This window comes from Schistocerca americana, chromosome 7 (genome assembly GCF_021461395.2).
Source record: "Schistocerca americana isolate TAMUIC-IGC-003095 chromosome 7, iqSchAmer2.1, whole genome shotgun sequence".
In the NCBI taxonomy this organism is placed as follows: domain Eukaryota; kingdom Metazoa; phylum Arthropoda; class Insecta; order Orthoptera; family Acrididae; genus Schistocerca; species Schistocerca americana.
The window spans coordinates 447,014,842-447,035,078 of record NC_060125.1 but is presented as its reverse complement, the minus strand read 5'-3'; the positions used below and the strand labels follow the sequence as shown (position 1 = coordinate 447,035,078).

At 35.3% G+C, this 20,237-nt stretch overlaps 1 protein-coding gene across 1 annotated transcript in view; it reads right to left on the bottom strand.

The window, feature by feature from the left end:
- Positions 1 to 20,237, bottom strand: part of LOC124622040 (putative helicase MOV-10) — a 314,393-nt gene that overhangs the window by 222,073 nt on the left and 72,083 nt on the right. The window contains exon 3 of the mRNA XM_047147599.1: positions 9,001 to 9,217. Coding sequence (XP_047003555.1) covers positions 9,001 to 9,217 — 217 coding nt within the window. The remainder of the gene's footprint in view (positions 1 to 9,000; positions 9,218 to 20,237) is intronic.

The window sequence follows — 20,237 nt, the reverse complement described above, 5'->3', positions numbered from 1 at the left end:
ATGAGTTGATAAAATTGATGTCTGGTAGTAGGGTATGCATTACCTGTCTAAGAGCCAATTGTATAAACATTGCTGACAGGAAACCAAATTTGACATTATATCAGAAATTGAACTTTGTTCAGGAATCAGCTCTATTGCATAACGCTGAACTTGGATCCACCAAAGCAGGTTCAGATTTGATCTTAGGTAGCATGAACATGCTTGGCAACACAGCTGAAATCGGCTACCAACATGATTATTGCACTTTGACTGCAGATATTTATCATAGATCATAGATATGCAGTATTTATTACTGAAGGTGTTGTGTCTAGAACCATGGGAGCAACTAAACAGAAAAAGAAGCAATCGTCAAACTTCTCTCAATACAAGAAAGATTTGCTGCTGAAAATTGTATGGGGCCAGCCTCAAGATATAATTGAGAGAGGGGGGAAAAAGATAAGGTCACAGGCGAAGGTAAAGGTGTGGAGAGAAGTTGCTGTTGACTTTAATTCTCTCCTAAGTCAGATATGGGCAGCTCTGCAAGCTGTTGCTGTGTCTGCTTTAGATTAACAACCACTACTTGAAAGGTTCCTGTGGCAGTTCCTGGGCATAAAACCTTATGGTTAACAGCAACATGCACATTGCAGCCAGTAGTCGGTTTCTTTTAGTTGGTTTCCTCGGATAGGCTCTGAGCCCACTTTTCTCCAAATGAAACCTCTGCTTAGATGGCGCGTAACTCCAAGAGTGTGTTCACCCTTTCACGGCACGTGCAGCGAGCTCACTGGGTTTTGTCGTCGTCGTCCTCAGTGGACCCATCTGAATGCCCAGATATTTGTAAAGCAAATGAAAAGAAACTACATAATTCACATCACCTAGTATTGCTGCACACAGAATTTTGCCCCAACATTAGTTCAGAATGCTTGGAAAATGGAGAGTATGGTATCGTTTCAAAGGTACGGAATGGCATGGTAGTGTTGTTATAATTATCTTTATTACCAATAAAGTACAGAAAGTAGTAGCAAATGGAAAAAAATTCAAGAATTAACATGGGTTCAAATGTGATCTTGTGCAATAAAGTCCACAACGCAATGTCTGAGCAACTGAAATAAACGAAACAGGGTTATGTGGATAGTTTATTTCAAGACACTTGCATATGTGCTATTCACCAATGCATGTGGAATTGTCACACCAGTTTAAGGATGTGTTTGGTAGTTAAAAATTTAATACAAATTGCATAGTTACTGCTACTTGAGCAGGAAGAGAACATATATAAGTCATGTTGAATCGTTATTGGCTACTGTCAAAATTCCCAAACTCAACTAGTCATTGCAATTATTTCGAATTTTCCTTTCTTACTCTGCTGCTAAGTGTCTAGAAAATGAATACCATTTAACTAATCACATAAATTACAAGTCATCTCCCAAGATCTATTATGAGACTGAGCATTAAGTATACATGGTAGCCAGTAATTTCCTTTAACCTAATCCTCCAGGTAAAAAAAGGTATTTTGAGCACCAGTGGTATAGGAACAGTGTAGTCACATATTTACTTCCCTTTTTTTGTACTGATAACAACTTTTTTTATTGTTTAAATTGGTATCTGCTAAAACCAAAAGTGATGAATCGTAGTTCCACTACACATTAAGCTGACGATCAGAGCTGCTAATTTTCACCGGCCAAATGTGATCTGACTTCACGGCAATATATGATATAGAATTAATGTTTATATAACACAGATTGCCAACTTAAGCTTGATCTGAGATCATTTTCTGTCTCAATATAAGGTTAAATGCTTTATACAATCAGCCCTAAGTAAGTTTAGTGGATCTGCTTGGGCGGGTTACTGTTAGTAAGTCTTCATTGAATTTAGTAGCTAATGACTTGAATTTTATAATATCTGTCTCACTGCTGTTGTCATCTGGAAGTTCAACATCATTTGCTTTGCCTTGCTCTTGGAATTTTGAACTTTTTATGCACAGAGGATGTTTTTGACTTTGTGGTAACACGCTGAAAAATAATGCAATGCTGCTTGCAATGCATTTTGAAGGCTTGGTTACAGCTAGTTCTCTGCATTAAACAACGTTCTCTCTTTGTAATACACAATATTTTGATCCCAGATGTTTGCTTGTCTTTTTTTCAGCTTCCACTGTGAACTTCATTGACCATTTATAAAGGAATCCTGGATCCATTATGTTTAACGAATATTTTAAGGAAACAATGAAATTTCTTATCTACTTTGAGTCCTTGGTAAACTTCTTTCCATTTTTCATTTTGTACATTCTCTCTAAATAATGAAACTGAGAACGTTTTTTCAACTCAGTGAAATTTTATTTTTCCTTATTATTTAACCCTTTCACTGGTGTGAAAATGTATACATGTCCTGCTTCATCATTTCTCAGTGGTTGCAGCCAAGTATACACACACCGCTTGGATTTTCCTACAGTGCTAATGATGTCTGTATGCATCCTGAGTTGCCAACTTCTCATTGCTGCGGATGAGTTATTCCATATCTCGGTGAACAGAAAAGTTTCAAGTATTTATCACACAACATATGGCCTCTTTCCATGCTATCATTTGCAAAACACCTTATTTTGATATCTTGAACTGTTTATGAAATATGACACTTGTTCTGACCACTTAGTTCCTAATTTGCAAGAACAGAAATGGGTGCATTGCACGCAACCGTAAATCATATGTATAAATCAGTAACTTGAGAATGAAATGAGATAGCATTCTGCTCTCAATTTTAACTAAAATTTCAATATCTTAACCACATTTCATATACTGCAATCTATGAGCTAAAATCAACCGATTGCAAAGTTCACACAATGTGTTTTTACCTTTGAAAACTCTTTAAAATTGTTTACAATGTTTTACTTCATTTGATGCAGTGCAGCAACTATGATATATACAGAATGAAATTCGGACTTTTACTGACTGAAGATATGAGAATGTAAGAAATGCAAAAATTTAATTTTTTCAGCAAATAGTTTTCTTAAAACTGGATGATAAGTATTTCATACCAGCTGTCAAGCTCACATGGAGTGAACTGGCCACGAGTGCAGAAGTGTGTGATTCTAACTTGAGAAATAGTTATAGTTATGCTTTTAAAAAGTGAGTTTGTAAGAATTGTAACACTGAAATATCAATGCTAAAAGAATGAATTGCTAGCTTACAATTCATAGTCAGTTCCTTAAGAAGCGATATTGACTCACTCAAGAAAGAAAATCGGGATCTACGATCGAAGCCAACACTAAGTGAAGTGATGCAAGATAAAAGTAATATATCGTCCGAGTGGGTAAAAGTGTCATACAAAAATAGTGTTCCAACTACAAAAAGAACAACAGTCTGCTAAAACAGTCACATTTTCGGAAAAAAACAAATATCATGTTTTGCAAACAAGTGACTGTGATAACGACTCTCCAAATGATCGTGAACTTGAAAAAGGCAGTGAACTGAAAATGAATAGCGTTTTTTCAAATAATGTCAACAACAAACACAGATCATCAGGGAAAAAGAGTAATGTACTATTACTAACACACAGTCATGGCAGAAATCTATCCAGCATGCTGCGTGAGAAAAATCGCGACGTAGCAGTGACTAGTGTAGTGAAAACCCGGAGCGGGATGTAAAAATGTTGTAGACATTAACTCCCAGACAAAATTAATGCAAGAAAATGACTTTATCGTCTGTATAATGGGTTCAAATGATGTGGCAAAAAATGAAGCAGAGGTTTGCGTGAAAACGCTGCAGAATTTTTTACAAGCTAATAAATGCAGAAACACAGTAGTTGCCGCACTTCCTCATAGGCATGATCTGATTTATAGTTCATGTGTAAACAAAGAAATTCGGAAAACAAACATTAAAATAAGAAAACTGTGTTCTCAATACGCTAAGTGCGATGTACTGGATATAAGCAAGCTGCATCGAAATCTGCACACGAAGCATGGAATGCATTTGAACTATGAAGGGAAGAGGTTTGTTTGTGATCGTGTTAGTGTAATAATTAAAGAAAGACTTGTAAGGGATAGAACAATCTATCAGCTTCCTGAACATCCTTCCAACAACAGTGAGGAAAACACAATAAACATGAAAGAAGAACGAAAATACAACACTGCTGACATTCCTAATTTAAACTAGAGGTATGTGATGCTGTAAATATGATTCCCAATTACCAAACCATGAATACGCCCAAACTAAAAATTTATCACCATAATGAGCAACCCGGTGTAATAATATCGATGAAATTAACGTACTATTAACGCATGAACTTAATGATATCTCAGTATTATGCATTTCTGAGCACTGGCTTAACCCAGAATTAATCCAGAATACGAAAATAAAAAAAATTGTCTTGGCTGCTTACTACTGCAGGAAAAACAGCAAGCAGGGTGGGGTAGCAATTTACACAAAGGATAATGTAGATTTTATTACACTACCTGACTTAACTAGGGCAAATGTCGAAAAGGATTATGAAATTGCAGCTATAAAAATTACTCAGTTCAACCACTGCTACAGTTTACCGATCACTATCCGGGAATTTTGAACTTTTCTTAAACAAAATGGAATCATTGCTAAATAAAGTAAATAAAATAGATTGTGAATTGACAATCTGTGGTGACTTCAATATTGACTTCCTCAAGAATAGTGGAAGTAGGGAGACCATTTTGAACCTTGCAACGCCCTACAATTTAAAGGCTGAAGTAAAAGCAGCTACCTGAGTATCAGAAATTTGCCAAACAGCTCTTGATCAGTTTCTAGTCAAGAAGAGTTTACACAACACCTCACTAAAAATTTTCAATGCAGGTTTTAGTGATCACCTTGCTCAAATATTAAGCATAAAAGTACAAGGCAGTATTATAAACAACATGTCTTTCAGAACACCATACCGAAGTTATAATCAGCATAATGTAAACTACTTAACAACTTATTACAGAAAGAAAAATGGCTAGGGGTGTACAAAATGAACGATACAAATGAAAAATTCAACACTTTCATTGATACATTAACCCATTTCTTTGAACTTGCATTCCCACTGAAAACATTAACCATATGGGGGAACTCTAGAACAAACAGCTGGATCACAAAGGGAATAATGGTTTCATGCCAGAAGAAAAGACTACTTCATGAAATATGTAACTCAAAAAATTCCTCACCTGTAGTACGCGCATACTATAAAAATACTCCAAAATATTAAGTAATAAAAGCAGCAAAAATAATGCATAATGATGAAATCTTTTATAATTCAGCTAATAAATCAAAGGCTATGTGGAGTGTTGTAAAATAAGAATGTGGAGAATACAGACAACCTTGCAAAAATATAACACAATCACATAAAAATAAAAAAGTAACAAACCCCTTAGAAGTAGCCAAAACATTTAACAACTTTTTCACAGGTGTTGCTGATAATATGTTACAATCAAACTTTAAGAGCACCCAGGCAAATGAATATAAAATAAGTGCATGTAGAGGATCAATGTACATCTGTTCTGTTTCACAAGATGAAGTAGCTAAAGCAATAAAATGACTAAAAAATTCCAAATTGGCAGGTATTGATGGTATACCTGCAACAATGTTAAAGCAGAGCGCATCACACCTAAAAGAAGTACTCACACACTTATACAACTGCTCACTTCAGGCAGGCACTTTCCCCAATGTATTGAAAACATCAAAAGTTATTCCTGTACATAAAAAAGGGGATAAAGACAATGTAAATAACTACAGACCCATCACAATTTCCTCCTGCATCTCTAAAGTACTGGAAAAAGTTATGTATGAGAAACTTACGAAATTTATAAATAAGAACAGCATCCTAAGTAATGAACAACATGGATTCAGAAATAAGAGGTCAACGACAACTGCTGTCTATGAGTGCATCAATTCCATCCTAAACCTGATGGACCTTTTGACATGGTGGACCATAAAATCCTGCTATCAAAGCTAGAAAGATATGGTATTCGAGGTCTGTCCAACAAGTGGATCAGTTCCTTCCTGACTAATCATATGCAGGCAGTGTGCATCAAGCACACAAATATTGAACTAAAAACTGTATCCATCACTTATCTGACTATAAACAAATTAAATGTGGTGTACCCCAAGGATCAGTATTGGGACCCCTTCTGTTTCTTCTGTACATAAATGATCTAAGCTTAAATGTTGATGCACACAAAACAATCATATTTGCAGATGACCCCAAGATTCTACTAAAAGGAGACAACAATGAACAGTTACAGCAGACAGTAAACACGGTCACGAAACAACTTAGCAGCTGGGCACAGAGTAATCAGCTTGTTATAAACAGTAAGAAAACCATTGCTCTAAAATTCCACAATGTTCCTAACAAGGACATGTTTATCCCATCAGTCTCTATCAATGACGAACCTGTTGATAACAATACTGAAACCAAATTCTTAGGACTTTGGCTGCAGAGTAACATCAGATGGAATAAGCATATTAAATATCTCAATGCAGAACTGAGCAAAACATGTTACCTTCTTTGTTCATTAAAATCATGCTGTAGTGAGAAAACAGTATTGAATGCATATCATGCATACTTTCATTCTCATCTTAGATATGGGGTCACCTTCTGGGGAAACTCTAAAACAGCTAATAGCACTTTTAAACTACAAAAAAGGGCCATTAGAATCTTGTTTGGGTGCAAGCCTAGAGACTCTTGTAAACCCCTGTTTAAGAAATCTGGTATTCCTCCATTACCATGTGTATACATTATGGAAACCCATTTGTTCTTTAAATTAAATGTAATAGGCAAGGACCGGAGACTGCAAAAAAAACTGTGATATACATGAGCACTTTACCAGAATAAAGTCATATTTACAGCATCACTGCTTTTACTTCATTGAAGAATATTTAAATTTATGAAATGTGTTATATAAATACTTACGTGTAAAGTGTATTATTGTAACCTTAAATATGTATGCCTTGAAATGACTTTCAGCCTGTATATTTATAACTTGACTTGTCCAATGTCTTACGCATAAGCTGCTATGTAGACAACAGGACCAATAAAAAATACAATACAAGCATCCGTTGGATTTAAAAATCAATTACTGAAGATATCATTCTGCTCTCAATTTTAAAGAAAACTTCAATACCTTGTCTACATTCACACATTGCCATGAGCTAAAATCAACCACACATAATGTGTTTTTACATCTGCAAACTCTTTAAAATAGGGTTCAAAGCTTTACTTAATTTGATGCAGCACAGTAACTATGATGAATAATGAAAAGAAATTCAGGTATTTATCAAGTGAAGATATCAGACCGTAACACACGCAAAAATCAATTTTTTTTTAGTGAATAGTTTTCTTACAATCAGATGATAAGCATTTCATAGTATCTGGGATGCTACTGTTCAGCACAGGTATCAGCATTTGGTGAGCAGTACAGCCACAACAAAGCAGTGCTTAGCACAGAATGCAGAAAGCATGTCTGTAGCTGTGAACGGGTTAAACCTGATTGATGAGGATGTCTTACTGCTGCCATTTGACTTTCAGTATCAGCTAAACCAATTCTTATGGGACTAACATCTATTTCATTCAAGACAATTGGATTCTGATATGTACTGGTGACTGTTGCACTTTGTCCTTCTGCTCCTGTCAGATCAAAACTGGACATCAATAACTCTAACTGCCTTCAATCAGAACAATCTGAGATGAAATATATATACTGAAATCTCCTAATACATACAGTTCCCAGTTACTTCTGCCACATGTTATTAGCATTTCCTCTAACTAATTACTGTTGTTCAAAACATTTTGTTGGGGAATAAAATTTATTGTTATAACTGTACTTGTAGTTATTTGGCAACTACGTATCTTGGAAACTTTTAATGGAGAAACAAGAAATAACAGCTTGGACAGCTAATAATCACAATATGTTTCAACTTTTCCATCAATATATAAGTCACTTGTTAAATAACAAAACTGAGCTGCTATCAATAAATGACACTGAAAGTTCTAATCTACAGATATCCTATGCATAACAGAATGTCATCTGCAAACCACATAAACTGAACAGATACACCTAGATGGATACAGGCTTGGTATATTTTACTGTAAGTGTAATTTGGGAGAAGTGGTAGTCATTATATACAAAAAATGATGAATCTAGTGCAAGGCCATAGATCTAAGTCAATAATGCATTAAACAGCGATTTGAGTGCAGTACTTCAGTAACAGAAAAGCTCACTTACAAGACAGTAAATGCAAAGTATTTCTGTTCCAGTACCCTTGATCTGAATCTGAATGATTAGGCCACTGTATTTCTGACACCCTACATCATATCTTCCAAAGTAGAGATTGTTCATAAAGAAGAAAAGTATGAACTGAACACTCATCAGCGTCATGGTCATGACAAAAGTAGGACAAACATTTTTTGAAAAGGAAGAGAGAGGTAACTTGCAATGGCCTTTTTAAAGTAATCACCTCATCATTCACTTCTAATCAGTTAGGGATACCACATAAATTTAAATAAAATGAGCTGGATACAGATTTACAATCTGCTCCTTCCAAATGCCAGTCCACCTTGCTTGATTTGGAGCAGACAAAACCTCTCCTCCCAAACCACTGCCTGTGTATGTTACCTTTTTCTCTAAATTTTTCTTCATTCTGACAACTAAAGAATTTCAGTTTTGAAGTCTTTATTTGAAACTATGTTTTCCATAATTATGTACTTGGAACCACTGCTATAAATTTTACTGTTCCCCAAAGGTACTACAGGTATTCCTCCTTAACTTTAAATACTCTTTGCAGCCTTCTGTTGCTTTAATTTTAACTATACATACATATGTCTGCTGGGGAAAAGAAGTGTTGCATGACAAGGAGGCAGATGCAACCGTAGCAGTTGCAAGAAGCCTTAGAGATAAAGCTTAAGCGAAGACAATAAACATAAAAACCACTTTCTATAACAAGTGCATGAAATGTATGATAGATTTCACTTTGTACTTTGTACAACATTCACAGTACATCTGGCAAAAAATAAATAAAAAGTGTCCAACCTTACCTGTTGCTGCGATATATTTTTCGCAGCTTATGATCTAGCTTTTGTTCATGTTCTTTCAGTTCTGACTCAGAAGAGAACTGTACTTTGCATAAGAAGCAATCTAGTTCTTTAATATCAGGTGCAATTTCTATCTTGGCCTTGAAAGCAAACTGTTGCTGCACAAGTTTCTGAAGTTTTGGCTTTGCCAAATTGGCATCAGGATGCTTCTGCAGCACTTCTAAGTAAACAGAAACAAAAGAAAACTGATACAGTTATTTCTGACAATGTACCAATCATAAAACACAAATCACTGCGATCACTTTATTTATTCAGTATTTCTTTCTTTTATTTTGTCAAGAGCTGCATGGATTATAATATTTGCATCAATACTACAATACTTCACCATCTTTTATGATGGCATAGGAACAGAAACAATGCAATATTTCAAAGATTTGTTCTATACCCACAATAAGTCATAATTAAATAAGGAAAGACATGAAATATTATTCTCTGTAGCAAGCAAGACTGCCCTCCAATCCTTGAACAATTCATTAAATTCGAACTGCAGAGAATATTAACCTGCATCCTACATAATCTGTAGTACTTTAAATTCTAGCAATGCATGCATAACAAGTTGGTGTATTTTGTACATCATGTCATGATGTACTAAAAGATATGAAATTAAAATCTTATCATGTGAGTGTGGTGCAAGAGTTAATTTACTTGGACTCCTTGCTTTACTTCATGTCAGATGCGGCCTGGTTTCTCCTTTGTCAAGTTACGTAAACTTACAGAATTGCAGACACTAGTCACAGGACAACCCACATTTTCTGCATGAAAAACCTCTCCACTCAAAGAAGATAAGTGTTTGGTGTGTGTTGTCTGGCATCCGCATTATTGGTCTCATATTTTTCAATTACACCTTAAACAGTGCCTGATTTCTACAGATCTTTGACTCTTTCTATGCACAACTAACAGATGCAGAGAAGCTGTATGTAGTATGTCAACAAGATGGAGCAACTGCTCACACATCCAACCAAAGTATGGCCCACATCACCATGTTGCCAGAAGACAGACTTCTCAGTAGATGCCTCTGGCCCCCAAGGGCCCGGGCTACACATTGTGTGATTTTTATTTATGGTGTGCACTAAAAAGCAAAGTGTATGCTGACAATACTCAAAAAATAAATGATCTTAAACAGAATATTACTAGAGAAACTGATAACATCATGCCTGCAGAATTACAGTGTGTCACTGGTAACATCATCACATGAAGTCAGTGATGCCTGGATGACCATGGTCACAACTTCCAGCATATCTTATAAGAAGCTAACTGCATGTTTTTTAATGTTATTAGTATCCATTCTTTTTTAGTTAGTTTGTTGTTACTTGAATCTCTGGTCTGGCATACTGGTTTTATGTGGGACACCGTGTATTTTACACTAATGCATGTCCCTATTTTTCTAATGTACAAAATTAATGCCACAGAACCGATCAATTTAACTCCTTTGACAATTATTTTTGATCTAAGAGAGTCTTTGGATGTAAGTTGAATCCATGTGGGACAGTCTGTCTTTTGTCTCTGTGTCTCTGTATGCACTAAATCTTGATTGTGGTGCCTGTTGGTAAATGTTGTCTCTTTTTTCTAAAACAATGTTGTGCATTAAAGATATGAATCTGATTTGAAGAACTACGTGATGAGAAGTTTAAAAAGTATTGCGTTTGTATTCAAGAAAAACACCAAATAAATCAGCAATAGTGAAAGAAAATTACTGTTTCAATCATATGAAAGATCTGATAACAGAATTTTTAGCCCCTAGGCACTGAAGCCATCAAACAGCAGATAAATGCAGATCAAAGTTTTATATAAACTAGGATTTCACTGAACTATTTTTATCTTGCAAAAATATGATGATGTGATAAAATGCAAGATGGATATTTATATCATTACTGTCAGAGAACCATTGTGGAAGGTCCACTCTTAAACCAAAATATACAGCCCGAATCTGATACCCCATTCTGAGATAAAACCAAATGCACAATTTAAAGAAGTCATGTATGGCAAGATCACAAATTTCACAACAGACAACTGTTTGACTGTCATGGAAAGAGCAAATAATACACTGGAACAATAAAATATATCAAATTAATAACCGTTTGGTTAATGCAACGCTGAAACAAAACCTTGTCAGAATTCTAAATTCAGACATGTTCTTCAGACTTAGTGATTAGACAAAACACAGTTTGCACATGGTAACTAAGTGAAGAGAAATGGTATAAACATTTACAGTGCAAAATGAAGTCAAACTACTTTCAGTTACCTGACACTGAAACAGTCAAAGAAGAACAAAAAGTTCAACAGCCATGTGAAATAAATGAAATGAAATCTGCATATCCAAAATCCAAACAAGATTATGAAGACAAAACTAACATTAGAATTAACAACTGAAAAAGTAAAAGTAATGAAAACAGCCCCAACATCAGCATTAACTACTAGAGAAGTGATGAAAACAGCCTCAACATCAGCAGCAGCTAGGGGAGAAAGACACAGGGGAACTCCCAAACAAAATGTGTGTGTGTGTGTGTGTGTGTGTGTGTGTGTGTGTGTGTGTGTGTGTGTGTGCTTTTTTTGTGGAAAAACACTCAGCTAAAAGCACCAAAACCACAAACCCAAGGAGGGAGAACCACAATCCTGCAGTTTTTCACACCCAGAAAAGAACAAAGTGGCAAGTAAGAATCTCCCCTTGCCTGGCAACTCAGTGGAATATTGTTGACAACCTGCATGGAGTATGAAGACTTAAGCTCCAGAAGAAGGAGAGAGCCAACTCAGCACCACACACAACCAGGTCTCCACACAAAGGAGCAGCAAAAGCAAGTAAGCCCCAAATTTCAGAACTGAGTGCTGATCTTGCAGTGTTTCACCAGAATGTGCAGTCACTAATGGATAAAACTGATGAATTCCAAATACTGCAGGGAAATGAACTTAAAAATATTTCAATCCTGTGTTTAACATAACACTGGCTGCAGGCAGACACACTGAAAATGCTATATCTTCCAGACTTCATACTAGGCAAACACTTCTGAAGGAAAACAAAAAGATATGGTGGCAGCTGTATCTACGTTAAAAATGATATTACATTTGTGCCCATTCAGTTCCCAGATGTTCCCAGAGAAAAAGATCTGCAAATATTAGATCTTGAACTATTAAATGAAAATATAGACATAATTTGATTATACAGGAACCCTGATAAGTGACATGAACACTTTACTACAAAATGTAGACTATCTCCTTTTTAAGTTATCGAAACAGAACAGATGTCTGATTACTTGTGGTGACTTTATTATTGATTTTTGTGGGGCATCTAAACAAGAAACTGACATACTCAACCTCCTCTTGACATTTAACCCAAAACCTACAACAGAAACAGCAACATGTGCAACAAAGACTTCAACCACAACAATGGACCAAATATTTCATATTGTACCTATAAAATATAACATACCAAGTTTCACCACAAGTTTTGGAGATCACATTGCAGAATTATTAGTAAAAATATTATGTTGGTGCATAAGTTCACAGCGTTTTTCTATAAGTTTAAAAAACACAGCAGATACACAAAACAAAGACTTTTAGTCATCAATAATATATTATACTTCACTATTTACAACAGTCTGCCAATACTGGGGTAACTTTTTGATTCTGTGAGTGTAGAAATCACTTGTTTTTGAGGCAAAGAACTTGTCAAGCCATGTTCGGAGTGCATTTTCATCTGGAAAAGAAGTTTCTTGAAGGTTGTTTGATAGAGGACAGACACAGGTGAAAATCTGAGGGAATAAGATCAGGTGAATAAGGTGGGTGTGGAATGACTTCCCAACTGAACAACCCTGTGTAGTGTTTTTTGCAGTCTAGCAGAATGTGGGCAGATATTATTGTGGAGTAGCATCACTACACATAGTCTCCCTGGTCATTGTTCTTGGATTGCATCTGCAAGACATCACGGTTGTTAACAATAAATATCAGCAATGATGGTTACAACTAAGGGAAGGAATTCGCAGTACACCGCACTGTTGCTGTCTCACCAGATGCATAACGCTATCTCTTGTGGATGTGTGCAGATCTTTGTACGGGAAGTTACTGCCTTTTTGGCCTCAACCATTCCTTTCTTTTCCTTATGTTAGCATAAAGCTGCATTCATTATCTCCAAATCACAAAATGATAATATGATAATATGTAAACTCAAACAGCAACAGTGAACTACAAATAAAAAATGACAAACAATAAATAAACCCACAGCAACCAGAATGCCAACATGCAAAACAAAAACACTATGACGTAATGCACGAATCTAATTCATCACCATCTACTTTCTGACAAATCATTAGTAACTACAGCTAGGAACTTCAGTGTACAAATCATAAAAAAACTTATTCACTACTTAACTAAAGGACCAAGGGAGGTAGTATACAGCTGTAGCAACATTAAAAAAAATTGATATATTCTTAAGCATCTTCCAGTATTATTCTGGGCTGTGCCTTCCACTCAGGTAAAGGAAAATCATGAGAAATAATACAAAAAGTAGTTGGATCACTCCACACATACAAGTTCCACTGAAGGAAAAAAAAGATTTTTCTACGTCATAGATAAGCAAACCGAAACACCTTCAGAATTTGATGCTTATGTTAAAAGATAAAAAAGATCTAAAATAAATTTATCAGAAGGTTGAAAAAACTAACAAATGACAGCAACATGGGAAAAGCTACAAATGAAATGAAAGCAATGTGGCCCATTGTCAGTAGAGAAATTGGCAAAACATAGGAAAAGATTGTAACATCAATCTGCTTGAAAATGGAGACAAAATTACTGGCCCAAGCAGAGTAGCTTACGTGTTTAATGTATATTTCACAGACACAACAAATAATCTGATACAAAAATAGCAAACAACAACTTATGGAAACAGAGATGAGGTAAAAATGTATTTATATGAGAAACAATCGTTTTGTTTCCAAGAGATGAAAAGGAAATACCTAATAATATAAAGGTATGAATATAATAGAGGGAAACATTCCACATGGGAAAAATATATCTAAAAACAAAGATGATGAGACTTACCAAACAAAAGCGCTGGCACGTCGATAGACACACAAACAAACACAAACATACACACAAAATTCAAGCTTTCGCAACAAACGGTTGCTTCGTCAGGAAAGAGGGAAGGAGAGGGAAAGACGAAAGGATGTGGGTTTTAAGGGAGAGGGTAAGGAGTCATTCCAATCCCGGGAGCGGAAAGACTTACCTTAGGGGGAAAAAAGGACAGGTATACACTCGCGCACACACACACACACACACATATCCATCCGCATATACACAGACACAAGCAGACATTTGTAAAGGCAAAGAGTTTGAACTCTTTTATTTACAAATTCATTAATTGCATAAATTGCACTTTTGTAAGTGCATAAATTGTACTTTTCTCTTTTTTTAAGCCTAATCGATTTTTTAAAATTACATTAAATTTATGACAGAAATTTTGAATTTGGATTGAGACTATCATTTCAAATATTTTAGAAAACAGAGGACGAAGGGAAATGGGATGGTAATTTCCCATATATTTTTTAGAACCTTTTACAAATAATGGTTTCACTTCCACATATTTTAGAAAGTCTGGAAAGTGATTGATTAATTGTTTCAGACAGTGGGTGTGCTATTATATTTGAAGCTGCTTTGATGACTTTCACATGTATTTCATCCCATCCCACAAAATTATTATTTTTATGTTTAATATAGTTTTTTCTACATCTTTTACTGTTACTATGTCAAATTTAATTAGACTCTCATTCTTCCTCCGACTTGACCCAAACAAATGTTCAGTATCTTGATAGGAGTCTAAATCTACATCAACATCAGATTTCGCTACCATTATAAAGTATTTATTAAAAGTTTCTGGTATCTGAGCATGATTTACAATTATTTTGTTTTGCAATTTTATTTTAGAAATTTCCTTGCTGGTAAAACTGATTCAAATTCAGATTTGGCAACTGTCCATATTGGCTTGGATTTCTTTCTGTGCTCTTTGATAAATTTAGTATTTACCATTTCCTTTGCTGCTTTTACAACTTCCTTCAATTTTCTATAATTATTAAAGTAATTCAACAAGCAAAGCAGAGTGATATGAGATGCCTAGGTCTAAAGAGAATATGGTAGTGTCATTAAATATATAATTTGTTAAAACATTGTCTATACATGTTGCAGTTCACTCATTTACTTTGGTGAACTCAGTGACATTTAGTCAAAAGCCATATTCTTGAATTAAGTCAATAAACTTAGTAGACAAGTTTGTTTCACTTGCCGTATCATTGTAAGACCTGCAAGAATCACATTTTTTTTTTCATCTTTCCTTTGGTGAGTTTATGTAGGAGACACTGGAATTTCTCTAAAAATATTTTAATTGCATCACTATCTGGAATTCTATAGATAATAATAATATTACGTTGTTCTAGCTCTACTCAGCAACTTTCAAACATATGTTCTTCATTAAGTAAATTAAAATTGTCTCTTTCTTTATATTCTAATGAGTTTTTAACTAGTCTACAGGAGCCACCACGGATTCTGTTTTCCTACAAAAGCTGTTATCTACTGTAAAGTTTCCTAATTTGTTTAAAACTGTGATTGAATCTTTTGTGAGCCAATGTTCGTTTAGGAAAACGACTTTGATATTTCTTTCTTCCGAATAAGAACAACTCGTTGCTCATCAAATTTCGTGGCTTTATCCTGTGCATACATTGCACTGAGGCTATTTATGTTCCAGTGCATTAAGAATGAAGACTTACACTTACTTAAAGTTTTAAACATATCTTTCCTTAAACACCATTCTCTTACTTTCACTGTGTTTTTCTGTTTTTCACCACCCATCACTGGCTGTTAGTTTCCCTTGGCTTCATATAATTTTATGCAAGTCAATAAACATTTTGCTGAAAGTTACAGAACATAACCTATTTAGATGCAACCCATCCTGTGCAATACAATTCTCACTGATAAACTTGTCTGAATCTACAAATATTGCTGATCACAGATGTTGCAGTTTATTTTGTCTAAGTACCTGTCACTCACTGATCTTCTGTACAGTATGCCACTTGTTATGATACTTGAACATGGATAAATGCTTTTTGCTGATTGAATCACATTCTGTGTTTTGTTAATGAGGTCCTCTATGCTGTAACTTCGATTTGAATTGGAACCAATTTGTACAAACACACCTTTATAGTTTTCACTGTTGATAACATTTTTTGAGTTTTGCTTTGCCTGCAGAATATTCTTGAAGTATTTAACTGATGCAATCTCATTCCTGGGTGCACACTGACTTCACAGTTTGGAATCACAATGTTTTTGAGCACTGAATAACCGATTATTAGGAAGTCGTTTTCCACCCTCAATTTTTCTCCTTTTTGATGCCTGTCTTTCTTCTTGTGTTGTACAATTTCCATATTCGAAACATGCTGATAGTAGAAATCATGCATCAAGGAGAAAACATTATATACACCTACTAATCTAAAAGAAAATGAATTATGTACTGTGTGCCCCAAGGTTCTATTATGACCCCAGTGTTTTTCTTGATATTTATCAATGGCATGTATTCATCCAGCAACTCCAAAAAATATATAAAATTTGAGACTGACATAATGTATTGGTAAAAGGCAAAACTGCTGCTAACTATGATATGAAATACAAAATTCCATTTACACATTGCAGAATGGTTCACCAGTAACAATCTTGTTGTTAATACAGAGAAAAGTGTTGCAATGCTATTTCATACCACATAAAACAAACATCCATTAATCCCCACTATAAATGTATTTAATAAACCATTACAAATTTTAAGCTCACACAAAGCTAAACATGATATGCTATGGCATAAAAATACTTACTAGGTTTACAACAAAAGAAGCAATAAAAAAATGTGTATTATGCTCAAGCAGTATCACTGCTGTGATGTGGGATAATATTTTTGGGACAGCTTGCCAATAAGTAAAAGCTGTCCTAGTTCCATTGTGGCCAATGCAACAGTGCCACTCGCCTCTTCCTGCAGTGCCACAACAGGTGCCTGTCAGACGTTTCCATAAACTACCTCACCTATGGAAGGAGAATCCCAAAATTTGGTTTGCCTTGGTCAATAACCTGTTCAACATTCACGGATTCATATGCCTGGTTAGCCACTTGCATTACAAACCAGGCCTCATCAGTGACCTCCTGCTGGTTCCATCATCTCAACATAAATATACTACAGCTTGGTCACACAATACTGAATGGATGTTGTGCCCTCCTGTCGAAGCAATTCATTACATCATTTATGCCATACAGCTGCAGGATCAGACTTCATTCTCAACTGTCATGCAATCTCTGCTCCCAAGTCGCATCAGAGGAGATAGCTGACATCACACTGTGGATCCTCTGACAGGTTAAATTGCCCTCCGATCTTCAACTACATCTCCTGTCTCACAAGTCTGCTGTTTTATAAGAGAACCTTCATCAAGCTGACTAAGCCTACAGTATTATTTGGCATTGCCAGCTTCTTCCTTCTGGTAGCTCCCTCTTGGATCCAAAGGTTGGCAATACTCCACCTGCTTTGATCCAGATGCCTCCTCACCCAGCAGGTACAGGATGCACACACAGTGTGCACTCCCAGCAGCTACCTCTATTGCCATTTGGCTGTCAAGTTCTGGCACTACCTGCACCTCCATAGTCCACACCCACTCTTCTACTGTGGCCAAGGGAGTACACAGTGTGCCAAGCAGTTTAGGTGACGCACAGCAGATGCTGCATCTCATGTATCCAATATATGGTTACCATTTAACTTTCGGTGACTGTACATGGTCGTCCACCATTTGCATATCCAAATTCTGGCTGTGAGTCCATCTAGGGGCCACAACTTGCGGCAACACTGAAGGATGCCACCCCTCTTTTCAGTCATTTCATATGCTGAATCCTCCTGCAAACTGGCTCTACATTTTCAATCCCACCGTGTGTGCTCACTTGTATTGGACTATGTCATATATAGTAATATTGTAAAGTACTTAATTTCTATGTCAATTGTGTGTTGGTGATCTCCTCCACCCAATGATTCACCTTGAGAATAGGAATTGCCACATGGTACTCCATGGGCGGCATGCAGCGAGTTCACCAACAGATGCCTTTACATCACAAGTATGTCGTGGAGCTTCCAGTGCCACACAGATTGCTGAAGGAAAGCCTCCAAATGGGTGATCTTAGCTCATCAATTAATAACATTGTAAACAATTAACGTCCAACACATTTTGAAAAATATTGGTGTATTATTTTATGGTCTTCAGAATGTTTACAATCTGACAACATGTACGGGTGCAAGGCCATTTCATAAATATTCATAGCTGTGTAAACCAGTTGAAAGTTTTTCAAAGTGCATGGAAATGTAATCAACAAGTATTATATTAAAATTAAAAGTTACATCGAGACTATTTTTATGGTTTTGCTACCCATACCCTTACATGTGGGGCAACCTGGAGTAAGATCCAAAACTGTAACAAAAGGAGAGTGGATTGAGAATTAAAATAGAAGATGAAACTAATGAAAAAGAATTATGCTTACAACAATTTCATGTTTTTGCATCAAGAATTTACTACGTTTTCATATATACTCTCATCTAGTGACCCTGGAGTAACACATGGATCCACTTTAAAGAAGTTGGTCTCAAAAACTAAGGAACATGAAGTGATTTACAAAAAGAAGAATAAAAAATTAAATTTCATTTGGACTTCGATCCTGCGAGATTTACTCAAGAATAAATTCATTATGATTTGGTTTATCAAAATTATTTTATTACATGTCAAAGACAATTGAAGAGTGCAAACTGTCATTACGCATGGGCACTTTAGGTCAGTGAGCAAGAATAGGTAACTGCATAAAGTAAAGGAAACTGAAGACTTTGTGATAACATCAAGTGAAAAATATAAACGAATATTGGATTTTACACCTCACCTTACGTGAATTAAGAAATAAATTGACATCAATATTGATAAAACTGTGACTATATGGTAAGATTTGCCAAATATAACATTAACACCACAGAAGAACGAACAATAACTGAAACTGATATAGATGTTTATTTGCTGCATTATAATGTTATTACGTTCTATATACTTGAACTGAGAACAATTTTCAAATATTTATTATCATCTACAAAGAAGAAGCCAGTGAATTTTGCTTGACATCATTAATCAACCAGTTGCTGTCAAGTAAATCAACAAGAAGACAAATTTGCCATTTGACATTACCACACAACTTTTGGCAGTATACAGCAAATAAAAAGAAGAATTTAAATATATAGAAAGATTTATAAACCATTCTTCAGGAGAATTTAATCAAAAGTTGCATATGAAGCCAAATACAGGAGATTCGTATGAAACACACGCTCATCAAATATTAACTGAATGTGCAAGAAGAAGAGTTCAAAAAGCCAGTGGCAGAGTATGCAGCAACCACAGTCTACCAAATTTAACAATGATTGGCAGCATACAATTTGCAATAAATTGCTTCTACATGACATGACCAGGTGATGCGGTCACCAGTTCTTACACAACAAATACACTATGAGCAACAAGTAGTCATCTATCACAATATAGCAACGGCAGCCAGAGGCAAATGACAACTGCACAAGATGGCAGACACAGTACGTGCTTTGCATAAAAGATCCTAGCGGAGCTAACTTGATTAAAATGTTGTCCTTTCAGATAAAATAGCGTGAAGTGATTTCTTAATTAGAATTAATGTTGTCAGCTGATAAAATGAACTGGTTAAGTGAATACCCAATTATGAATTTGTATTGTTAAACAATATTTTATTCAGGAAACTTACTTCATTACCGAAATATACAAAGAGAAGGAACCCAAATAATTTACTATTAGTAACATTTTACAATATCAATCTTGATTTTTTAATGTTCATTAGGAAATTGACGTAATGGCTTTCCCAGCTGAAAATATTACTTTAGAAAGAATCATGCACATGGTTGCAAGGCTACCAAAAGAATTAAAGCAGCTGATTCAAGCCTATCAACAAAAATGCGTAACACATTTTCTAGTTTTAATGATATCTTGTGTGATTTTGGTTTTCACTTCAACACAATCATATATGAAAAAAAAATCAATATATACTAATGAAAAAAACAGCAACACCAAAAAATAATTAATATACTGTAATGAAATTTTGGAAATAGATTTGTCAGGTAA